Source organism: Musca domestica, unplaced genomic scaffold (assembly GCF_030504385.1).
Source record: "Musca domestica strain aabys unplaced genomic scaffold, Musca_domestica.polishedcontigs.V.1.1 15, whole genome shotgun sequence".
In the NCBI taxonomy this organism is placed as follows: Eukaryota; Metazoa; Arthropoda; class Insecta; order Diptera; family Muscidae; genus Musca; species Musca domestica.
Genome location: NW_026712207.1, coordinates 447,216 through 460,196, shown reverse-complemented (window position 1 = coordinate 460,196; position 12,981 = coordinate 447,216). Strand labels below are relative to the sequence as shown.

At 33.1% G+C, this 12,981-nt stretch overlaps 1 protein-coding gene across 1 annotated transcript in view; it reads right to left on the bottom strand.

The window, feature by feature from the left end:
* LOC101898165 (neuropeptides capa receptor) overlaps positions 1-12,981 on the bottom strand; it is a 68,198-nt gene that overhangs the window by 45,891 nt on the left and 9,326 nt on the right. Inside the window, exon 3 of the mRNA XM_059119442.1 lies at positions 740-890. Within this exon, the coding sequence (XP_058975425.1) occupies positions 740-890 (151 nt within the window). The remainder of the gene's footprint in view (positions 1-739; positions 891-12,981) is intronic.

Below are 12,981 nucleotides of genomic sequence, written 5' to 3'. Positions count from 1 at the left end.
TTTCAAGATTCAAAGCCCAAGTAAACGTGGATTTTTAACGAATAATGACTAAATTACCAATAAACGTATTTTTAACTATTTTTTATCCACGACCTTCAGCTTATGAAGGGCATCCTTTGGTCGGATTCGCCCAGCTGTGGCTTTTTCCATATAACTTCCAATATTTGTTTGTGTTTTTTCCGCTTCGCCAGTTTATTTTCAAAGAGTGTTGAAGGAAGGATATTTGTCTAAAAGCCACTGAAATGGCAAAGGAAATTGTGGTATCGATAACATCTGAGTATGTGTGAGTGGGAGGGTGAATAAGTTTATAGTTTACATTTAGTCAAAGTTTTATGCAAACGAGATACTTTTTTTTGGGAAAAAAAAACGCCCAACATAAGTTGGGGGAAATAGTCAATATGTGAAATAAAGTTATTGAATGACTTTGAAAAAGAGATATTGAAATTCATTTTTTGAATAGTTTTTTTTTTGGCAAATTGTAAAGTTCCCACAATTTGTTTTTATTTCAACATGTTTGGATGTCAAAAATGTTTTTTGCCATTTTTTTTATCATAACCCACGAACAACTCATTTAAATATTTATTAACTTGTTAATTTCTAAATAAAGGTTAGCTAATCTAATCAGCTATCATCTGGCCTTATCAACGCCAATCAACAGCAAATCATTGCCAGATCATATGATTAGATAACACAACTAACTATTTTAGTTGGCCATAGTTATTTTTTTTAGCGGTCTTACCAAATATGAGAAAAATGAGATCTGACACCGCCAAACTGAAGAGATAATAGTTCGTGGCCGAGTGCATGGACTCGTGCCTGACAATAACCACGCAAATCAGAACATTGCCCACCAGGGCCGAGATAAAGATGATGCCATAGACAACGGTTACCTGAAATGAAGAAAAAAAATGGAAAGATAAAAATATTGAGTCAATAAAGGGGGAAAACAGAGGGAAATAGGAAAATAGACGACAGGTTAATGGAAGTACAGACGTCAATTGTATCTTTTTTTTTGTTTTCTTTTTTTTTTTTTGATCGAGAAATGAGACTATTTATCCAAAGTGAAATTTGAAGGATATTTTTCAAGGTGCATTTTGTATATTATTTTTTCAAAGAACCAACAGAGACACAAAAGAAGAATTTTAAAGAATATTAAAAAGCTGTTTTGTACTGCTTTTTAATATTCCTATATTACTGAAAATATTCTCTCAGGATCCCCATTTTTGATCTACTGGTTTTGGCAATTTTTTTTTTGAAGTTTCCCATTTATTGTTTCTTTAAAAAAAAAATATTTCAAGGACTAACAGAACCCCAAGCGAAGGACTTTTAATTTTTGGCGAGGTCTAATAAAAATATATTTTTTTATCAATTTTGTAAAGTTTTTAAGACTTTTTTGAAAAATTTAGTATTTTTTTTAATTTTAGCTTTACAAGTGGAGTCTTTAGAGCTCAAAGGATAATTTCTTTTAAATGTTTCTTAATGAGATTTTAAAGTCAATTTTATTAACTTTCAAAGCTTTTAAGGCAGTTTTAAAAATCGAGTTTTTTATGAATAATTTTAAAGAACCTTTAATACTTGAAGAGTACTTTTCACTTGAGAGTTAATAGTGGTGCTTTAGAGCCCAAAGAATAATTTATTGTAAATATTTTATTTAAAGATTGGTTTTATTAATTTTCAAGAGCCTTTTTTGTCTTGTGTTGTTTTATTATTGCTAAAGAAATTGTTTTTAAACAAAATTTTTTAAAGAACTTTTAAGGTAGATTTATCAAATATTATTTTGAACGTTTTTTAAAGGATATTTGAAAATATTTTTAAAACAAAAAGTAATTTTTTTCTAATTTTTGAGGGTTATCATAACCCCAAATGGGGGTTTAAAGATTATTTTAAGATTTTTTAAAAAGGAACGTGGACTTTTTAATTTTTTTCCAAACACATTCCCAGACACTAAATGCTGATTTTTAAAAATATTTTTTAGGGTACATTTGGGATTTAAAAAAAAAATGTTCTTCAAATAGACATTCCGCGCTCCCAACGTGGATTTTTAAAATATAAATTTTCAAGGAATTCTGAGTCAAACAACCTGGATTTTTGAAAATATTTTTCCAAGGACATTCAGAGCTACAAAATATAAAAATTTTTAAAAACAATTTCCAAGAATCTTAGTACCGCAATTATTGGATTAATATTTTTGAATGGTATTTTTCAATACCCATTTATATCTACAAAACGTAGATTTTTAGAGGTTTTTTCCAAAGGTCATTTATAGGTGCGGGGATTTTTTAAATATGTATTTTTAAGGATTTTCAGAGCAAAAAACGTGGATTTTCAAAAGCATTTATAAATATATTTTTAAGAAAATCCAGAGTCAAAAAACGCGATTTTTTGAAGATATTTTTCAAAGGACATTTAGAAGTACAAAGATAAAAAGATTTATTCAAGGATTTTTGGAAATATGTTTTAGAGCACACTCAGAGCCACAAAACTTGGAAATTCTTAAACATTTTTAAAGGGTCCCTAGTGTTGTAAAAAATGTATTTTTTAGGTATAATTGTAAAGGACCGTCTGAGTCATAAGACGTGCATTTTTAATAATATTTTTCAAAAGACATTCAGGGACACAGAGACATTCAGAAAGGTGGATTTTGAAAAGTATTTCTCAAAGGACATTCAGAGCCACAAAACGTGGATTTTTCAGAAAATTTTTAAATTACCACAAAACTTGGCTTTTTAAGGTATTTTCAGAGGACATTTAGAGGTAAATTTTATATGTATTTTTCAAACGACATTTAGAGCCACAAAGCGTGGATTTTTAAAAAATATTTTTCAAAGAATATTCGCAGCTTCTAACATGTTTTTTCAAACAAATATTTTACAAATATTCGGAATTTTCAATTAAATTTTTAGAGGGAAATTTTTCAAAGGAAAGTGAATTATTTTAGGACTATTGAATTTTTAAAAATAATTTTTAAATAGACATTACGAGCTTCTAAAGTAGATTTTTTTAAAAGGACATATGGATTTTTTAAATTGGATTCTTTTAATATTTTTCAAAGCATTTTCAAAAACACCCGGTGCTTTCAACGTGTTTTTTTTAATTTTTTTTAACCATTTTATATTTTTAAATAATTTTTTTAAAGACAATTCGAGCTTCCGGCTTGGTGATTATTTAAGATTGCTTTTAACATGATACTGAGGGCTTTCAATGTAGATTTTAAGGATTTTTTTTAAAACTAATCGATGTTTCTAACGTGAACTCGTAAGAAAAGGACATTCAGAGCTTATTACGGAGACTGTTTTAAGATTTTCAATTTTTTAAAATATATTTAAATAATACTGTTCAAAGGAAATCCGGATCTGCCAACGTGGTTTTTTTTTTTTCAAAAATGTGTCTCAAAGGGCATTCAGAGTTTCCCATGTGTGTTTTCAAAAGAGAGACACAAAACCTGGATTTTATTAAAAATATATTTTAAGCGATGTTTAGTTCTTCTAATGATGAATATTTTTCAAAAAAACATTACGAGCTATTTAAAGATACTTTCAAAGGACATTCCTTTTTTTCAACGTAGTTATTTTTAAATATTGTCAACGTGGTAGCATCCAACGTGAATTGTTTCGAAATAAAGAACATTCAGAGCCATACAATGTTAATTTTTAAAACTATTTTTGTTAGAGGACATTCCTTCAAAGGATATGTGGATTTTTAAAAATATTTCTTTAAAGGACATTACGAGCCATAAAATGCGGATTTTTAAAGAAATGTCTTCAAAGGATAGTTACAGAACCACCAAAATGGATATTTAAAGATAAGTTTTTATAGTTTTAAATAGGATACCCAGGAAGCTCTATGGATTTGAGGATGTATTTTTATTGATATTTGGAGCTACGAATGGGGAATCTTAAAAGAATATTTTTCAAAGAATAATCTGAGCTTCCAATGCGGATATTCAAGAAAATATTTTTCAAAAAAGTGTTAATGGCTGAAACTGGGGATTTTTAAAAAAGGACGTTGGGACCTTTGCATATTTTGCAATATTTTTTCAAAGGATATTCGGAGCTTTCAACCTAGGTTGTTTTTAAACATTCATAACAAGGATTGTTTAAAATATTTTTCAAAAAGATCTTTAGAATTCCTAACGTGTTTTTATGAATAGTTCGTAGGACCTTCAGAACACCCAAAACATTTTTTTGTAGTTTTCAAAACAATTTCCGCCATCCAACTTTCATTTAATTTTAAATATTCTTCTTAGGATATTTCGAGCTTCCATCAGATATTAAGGTATATTTTTTCAAAGGATAATCGCAGCTTCCAACTTCAATTATTTAATACAATTTTTTAAATATATCCAGGGCTTCCAATTTTGATTTTTTTAATGCACTTTTAGAAGAATATTGTTTAAGGATATTCAAAAGTTTCAATGTGGTTTTATAAAATATTTTTCAAAAAATATTAAATTTTCTACCACGTGGATTTTTTTAAAAATATTTTCAGAGTTTTTTTGTGAAGTTTTTAAAAGATTTTCATACTTTACAACTTGTATTTTTCAGAAATGTTATTGTGGATTTTTAAAATATTTCCAAAGGATATTCGGACTTTAGAGAATGTTCATAAAAATCTTTCACAACTATCAAATCGAAAATCTTTAATAATGGGTTTTCAAAGGAAATTCAGAAGTGATTTTAAAGGCTTCCATTTTCGATATTTTTGAAATATTTTCAGAGGTTTCAACATGATCCTATGACGGAATATGGATCAAAGAATACACAAAGCTTTTAATGTGATTTTTTTTAAATATTTTTCAAAGATGTTTTTATAGTTTTCCACGTGGATTTATCTAATATTTCAAATGTTACATTGGGAGTATTTTTAGGGCTTATATCATGAAATGTTAACATTTTTTTAATATAACTTTCAAAATTTCCACGTATTTTTTTAAGAATATATTTAGAGCTTATAATGTGGATTTTAGAAGAATTTTATTAAACGAGCTTTCAAAGTGATTTTATTAAGAATATTTTTAAAGGATTTTAAGAGCCTCTAACAAAGATATTTTAAAAGCCTATCTTACTTTTTTAATAGTTGTTTCCCAGCAAAACTGATAAAGGGGTGCAAATAGTTCCCCCACCCATAATGTCTGCATTTTATAGTTTTCTCAAAGGATACACACGTGTGCATGTTATTTGCCAATATCCTGCCGAAAATCAAATAAACACAAATTAACACCGTTACGGTTGGCCATTAAGTGTTTTGTTCTTCTTTTGGTTTAATCCATTAATGATGGCTATAAATAACACTGGTCTTTCGTTTATGGCCTAGTCTCGTTACGAGACTATTTATTCTTCCGTAGCGGTGGTTTTTCTACGGCACTCTTTATAGCCAGAAAAAAAATCCACATAATAATTACGATGAAGGCCAATAACTAACGGTAAATTATGTCAACAAACGTTTGCGGATTGTCGTCCGAAAAATAGCCGTTAATGAGCATGAAAATTATTGAAATAGGATACTATGTGATATCCTTTTTAAGAGAACGAAAATTACGTAGGAAATGTAGGAAATAGTAGTTAGCTGGAAATTTCTCTGGTTAAAGGATATTTTGAGAGTTGGCCAGGGGGTAGGTCAATTCCATGAAAATTTCCCTTATTTGTTACTTGAAAATTATTATTTAAATTTTCAGATCTTTTCAAAGACCATCATAGCCCTCACATTTTTCAAGAACAAGTATTTTCTATCAACCCATTGTAATTTTAATCCAGCTGCAATTTAAAGCTCCCTTCTACACAATAGACAGGATATTTTTACCCACACACACACACGCACGCATATCTCTCTCAAGTGGATAATTTCGTTGTATTATATGTCTTCTTGTAAAGTCCATTTGAAACATGCTATTATTATCAGGGAAACATACAATATTCTTCCGTCCCTTACCATCTTCACATAGCACAACAGTTACTTTTCCTATTATCCTTCCCTTTTGTCCTTTGAAGTGGATAGTTGTAGTTCCTTGTAAAATGCTTTGTTTGGTTGATAAAAACAAATCGAAAACAAACGACCAGAGATAGGAGAAGAAAAAAACCCCTGACATTGGAAAAAATATATATATTTTAGATTCCATAAAAGAGGCATGCTGTGAAAACCCTCACACACACACACACGCATAAGTACACTCATACATGTAATCGAACATTTAACAAGTAAAAAAGCCTTAAGTTCGGCCAGGCCGAACTTTGAATACCCTCCACCACTTGGAACGAATTTGGCAATTGTCAAAAACAAAAAAAATCCTTTAAAAATTCTGTGGACCTGCACAGACAGACATTTTCTGTCTTAGGCTATAGTATCCATTACGAACTTCAAATGCCAAATTTTAAACAATTCCGGTGAATAATGTCGCTAAAATCATGAAAATACGGAAAATCGGGAAGTACCGTTATATGGGGGCTATACGAAAACGTGGACCTGCATAGGCAATTTCCTGCCATCGGCTGTAGTATCTATTACGAACTTCAAATACCAAATTTGAAACAATTCCGGTGAATAATGTCGCAAAAATCATGAAAAGACCGAAAATCGGAAGGTCCCCTTATATGGGGGCTATACGAAGTCGTGGACCTACATGGCTCATTTTCTGTTTTAGGCTGTAGTATCCATTACGAACTTCAAATACCAAATTTGTAACAATTCCGGTGAATAATGTCGCCAAAAGTCATCAAAATACCGAATATCGGGAGGTAGCGTCATATGGGGACTATACCAAAACGTGGACCTACATGGACCATTTTTAATACCAGAAGTCCTGCAGACATAATATACATTTAAGTAAAATTTTATCAAACTACTTCAATTCGTTCGGAAGTTAGAGTGATTTCCGCAGTCGAACAGACGGACGAACATCGCCAAGATCGACATAGAATTTTATGCTGATCAAGAATATATTTTTTTTGTGGGGTCTAAAATGTATATTTCAAGGTGTTACAAACGGAATGACAAACTTAATATACCCTCCATACTATGGTGGAGGGTATAAAAAGAAAGGAAGGGCAAAAAGGACCCCCCCCCCGCACACACAACCTTACCCCAACCACAGTGATAATATTTTTTAAACAGCAACTGCTGAATGTATTTGACAGAATGAAAACTATTTTTCCGCCACCCGGAGAACATTTTGTTGTTGTTTGTTGTCGCATTCAAATGTCCTTGACGTTGTCGTAGGCATCGGAAACGAGTAAAATATGCCTGCAGGGCAACAATAGCAAATAATTATTGTAATCTTATTCTAGTTGACTTTTCCACACAGAAAAGGGGGATATGCCACATGCGGATATGTATTTTTTTCGTCTTCTAATTTGTCAGGAGCAACAAGGATAAGACAAATTTTTGACAAAAAATCCTGCTGGGGGCAACATGAGGTTTTCTGTGTTGTTTATGATTTGTTCAGATTTTTTTTTTCCTTTTGTAAGGTGAAAGTGGTTGGAGGTTGATTGTAAGTGGTTGTACCAAAAACAAGGGGGTGAAGAATAATTTGAAAACCTATTTTTATGAAATCCACATTTTATACCTCCTAGACCTTTGAAAAAAATCGAAAATTCTAAATTTTGTACCTCTCAAAAATCAAAGTTTCTAGTTAGAATGGAATATACTCTATATCTTTTAAATAGCCCTTTGAATAAAATCTCTACTAAATCCATTTTTTATGGGCCTTTTGAAAATATTCTTCAAAGAATCTCAATTCGGCTGGACTATTGATCGTTCGAAATGTATTCTTTACAACACATATTTTTCAAAGAAAAATAGGAAAATGTTCCCCTTTAACAACAAAAAGTATTGAAAATCTTTCATTTTTAAGTTTTCCGAGGAGGATATTTTTCAAACCTTTGCACAATGGACCCATATCACATTTTTTTCTGTCCAAAACAATTTCAATGTCTCCATATGTAAACCCTAGAAGCCCTACTTAAATATAAGAATCTCAGCTCTATTCCTTAAATCTATACCAAATTTAGTAACAATTAGTAGGCATAACCAAAAAAATCTACATCTATCTTTGAGGCCAACAGTGACCCAAAATTTTTTCAATTTAGTATTACTCTAACAACCACTTCCATACTTCAATTCCAGATACTTCCAGAGACCTCAATATCAAATTTCAGGATTTCAGTTATATTCCTTCACCAAGTACCAAATTTAGTACCATTTACTACTTTTCTTTCAATAACAAAACACACTTCCAAAAAAAAAAACTACACCCATAACTCAATTCCACACACCAAGAAAGTCCTGAATATCAAATTTGAGAATCCCAGCCCTGTGTCTTCACTCAATACCCGATTTAGTACCATTTCATACAAATGTAGTACAAATTTCAAAAATTTTCAGGATTTCACCTCTATAATTCCCCCAAAAACAGTTTTAGTATCATTTAGTACTTTTCGTACAATTTTAGTACACAAATTGAGGATTTCAACTCTATATCTTTACCCAATACAAAATTAAGTACCATTTAGTACTTTTCGTCAAATATAGAACGCATTTCCGAAAACACCCCCATATCTCAATTCCAGAGACCGAAATATTAAATTTAAGGATTTCAGCACTATTATTTTACCAAATACCAAATTTAGTACCCTTTAGTACTTTTCGTAAACTTTTAGTACATATTTCCAACAGCATCTCCATATGTCAATACCAGACACCCAGAAAGACCTCAATAACAGATTTGAGGATTCCAACTCTATACCTTCATCCAATACCCAATTGAGTACCATTTCGTACTTTTCGAACAAATTTAGGGCTCATTTCGAACCCCACCTCCAAATCTCAACAATATATATCAACAGTAGTCTTAATATCCAAATTTTACAATTTTATCTCTATCTGCTCACCCAAGCCCAAATTTAGTACCATTTAGTACTTTTCTTACAATTATAGTACACATTTCAACAACCACTTCCAATACCATGGAGGTTATATTAACCTTGTCATTCCGTTTGTAACTGGGTATTTTGATGATTTTAGCGACATTATTCACCGGAATAGTTTCAAATTTGGTATTTGAAGTTCGCAATGGATACAGGTCCACGGATACAGGTCCATGTCTTCGTATAGCCCCCATATAACGGTCCCTCCTTATATTCGGTACTTTGGTGATTTTCGCGTTATTATTTTTTTTAAATTACGCATTTAGAGTTCGTAATGGAACCTACAGTCTGTGACAGAAAATTGTGCAGGTCCAGGTCTTCGTATAGGCCCAACATACCAGTACCTCCCTATATTCGGTATTTTGACGAGTTTAGGTACAATACTCACCGAAATTTTTTGAAATGTCGTATTTGAAGTTCGTAATGAATGCTACAGCCTATGACGGAAAATTGTCTATTCTGATACAGGTCTTCGCACAGCTCCGATATAACGGTACCTCCCTATATACGATATTTTGCCTGTGTGGGTCCACGATACCAATATAACGACTATATTCGGCATTTTTAAAATTTTAACAGGATTTTTTTAAGGATTTATTCGTTCCAAATGGTGGAGGGTATTCAAAGATCGGCCCGGCCGAACTTACTGCTTTAACTTTTTTTCTTAAATTTTATTGAATGAAAGCAAACAATTTCGGAAAAAGCATCAAATTTTAGAATGAATTTAGATTTGTTCGAATTGGTCACCTTTGGCACGAATTATTGCCTTCAAACGGCCAGTGAAACCGTCACACGCTGCCCGAATGTTACTCTGCCGTATTTTGGCCCATTCCCGGCGAAGGGCTTGCTTGAGGAGATCGACACTTTGGTATTTCCTTGTGCCAACCTTGCTTTCCAAACTACTCCAGACACAATAGTCCAACGGATTGGTATCCGGAGATTTTGCTGGCCATTGTGCGCTGGAAATGAAGCGAGGAGCCTCATTTTGTAACCATTCTTGGGTGGCGCGTGCTAAATCCTGTTGGAATGTCCAAGGTCTGCAGCTAAAATGTTTGTGCGCCCAAGGCTTTAATACACCCTCTAGAATATTTTTTGGTGATAATATTCGGCATTTATTCTGATACCACGGTCAAATAATACCAGCGGAGAGCGACCATCGGCTGTTGAGTTCTGGTGGTGGTGTTGGAATCCTGTTGGAATGTCCAAGGCCTGCGGCCAAAATATTTGCGTGCCCCCAAGGCTTTAATACACCCTCCAGAATATTTTCGCGATAATATTCGGCATTTATTCTGATGCCACGGTCGATTAATACGAGCGGAGAGCATCCATCGCCTGTTATGGCGGCCTACACCATCACTATGGCCGGCGCTTGAGTTCTGGTGGCCAGCCGAAGTTGCACATTTTTAGCTGACCTCCTTGGCAAGTATACACGATCATATTGTTGTTGTTGTCTACAAACTTCTGGACATCGAATGTTTCCTCATCGGAAACGGAGACAACCAAATTCGGCAGTTCACCACTTCCGGTCAAGCGAAGCATCTCTTTAGCTCTTTTGAGTCTAATTTCTTTCTGTTGCGGTGTAAGTTCTTGCCCTTTTCGGAATTTAAATGACATTACCCAGAGCTCATTTTTCAATGGAGCTCATTGCCGAATGAAATATTGCGATATGTTCAACTCACAAGCCATTTTTCGGCCAATGCGACGCGAGTTTCGATTAAGTCTCTTCTTTACTTTTCGAACCATTTCTGCTGATGTTGCTGTGTTTTCTTCCGTCCACTACCCTCGACGTCAGGCTAGGCTACCAGTATCACGGTAATGAGCGATGGTACGAGACACGAAGAGTTATTCACATTTAAATGCTGGAAAGCTCTAACGATAGCTACTTGGTTGGTGGTTTTTCAGCCAAATATAAGGAAGTCACCCTATCTCGCTTGAATTCCGAATCACGAATAACTTTTTTTCTTGAAAATTCTCCCGAAAATGCTTTTGTACGCTTGTAAACAATATAATGAGCTGTCACTGGAATAATTTTAAGAGCTGTCGGACGAGTGGCTTAGAAATGATAGCAGTCTGAAGTTGGTTGCAGTTTTCACATCTCACCCTGTATATAATATGTATTCATTTTTTTATTCTTGTTTTTATGATCCTTTGAAAAAAGATTCCAAGGAAGCAGAAAGTATTTTCTCTCCAAATATTCGACCTCCCACTTATATCTCACAATTTATGCGATTACATCAATAAAACTTGATTAACATCCAAACTATGACAATTGAGGTTATAAATATCGACAAGGACCTTGAAAGATAATTAACACTTCAAATGTGTTCGACAAAAAAATTATCGATTTCATTTCTATTCGGCGAAACAAAATGAAACCCATGGAAAAAATAACTAAAATTAATGAACTTTAATTATAATTTAGTTGGAATGTTATTTATGATCATTATCGTCATCATCATCATCATCTTCATAATTCAAGAAGGAGTGGAAATCTCGTTTTCATAGAGCTCATGGAAGCCCTAAGCTCCTGGGAATTTGGAAACATTGCAACAATTGTCCATCTGCATACATAGCCAGCTCATCATCATCATCATCATCTTCGTCATCATAATTAATGACTATTTTCTGCCACTGTACCGTCCACCAAAACCCAAAGCTAAGGCGCCGACACGCATCTGCCAAAACTAATGATTAATGTGGTCATGTTTAACAATCATCTAAGACAGAACCGAAATAAACAAACAAACAAATAATGTTTTCAATTTTTTTCGGGAGACCAAAAAAGAAACAAAAAAAAATAGAGATACAAAAATAAACAATAATTGAAAGATTTTAATTATTTATTTTTCCTGTTAAGCATCACTTAACATAACACATTCGAACAGAACAAAATAAAGTAACAAAAACAAAAAAAGCTGGAGAATAATGAAAACATCAGTCAGTGTCTAGGATAATGGCAGTAGCAGCAACAAAAAAAAAAAAAAAAAAAAAAAAAACAATGAAAATAAAAAGAACAAAGCCATTCATGTTAGTGAACTTTTTTCGAAGAATTAAAACAAACAAAGAGGAGAGCCTTTTAATGGTAGAGTATGTGAAATCTGTGGAGAAGTATGGTGTCAATGGGTTGTAAGCCGTTTTCAAATTAGATTGTTACCGATTTTATTTGGTGGTGTGGGTTTAAAGGATAATGATGAATGCAAAATACAAAAAAAAAACAAGTTAAAAAGCAGTAAGTTCGGCCGGGCCGAACTTTGAATACCTTCCACCATTTGGAACGAATTTGGAAATTTAAAAAAATTAAAACCCTTAAAAAATTCTGTTAAAATTTAAAAAATACCGAATATAGCCGTTTGGGGTCTATACGACGTGGACCTACATAGGCATTGTTTGCCATTAGCCATTGCCATATTCAAATTCGAAACTTGAAATAAACGGTGAATAATGTAGCTAAAATCATCAAAATATCGAATATAGGGAGGTACCGTTATATCGGACCTTTGCGAAGACCTGGACCAGCATAGACAATTTTCTGTCACAGACTGTAGTTCCCATTACGAACTCTAAATACGTAATTTGAAACAATTCCGGTAAACAATGACGCTAAAATCTTCATAATACCGAATTTTGGGAGGTACCGTTATATGGGGGCTATACTAAGACGTGAACCTGCACAGACAATTTTCTGTCATAGGCTGTAGTATCTATTACGAATCTCAAATACCAAATTCGAAACAATTCCGGTGAATACTGTCGCTAAAATCATCAAAATAACGAATATAGGGAGGTACCGTTATATGGGGGGTATACGAAGACGTGGTCCTGTCCAGATAATTTTCTGTCATAGGCTGTAGCACCCATTTTGAACTTCAAATACTTAAGTTGAAACAATTCCGATTGGAATTCAAGGGTGATAGTGCGACTTCTTTATATTTGGCTGGAAAACCTCAGGTGGCTATCGTTAGAGCACTCCAGCATTTAAATGTGAATAAATCTTTTGGGTCTCGTACCATCGCTCCTTACCGTGATACTGGTAGCGTAGCCTGACGTCAAGGAAGTGGCCGGA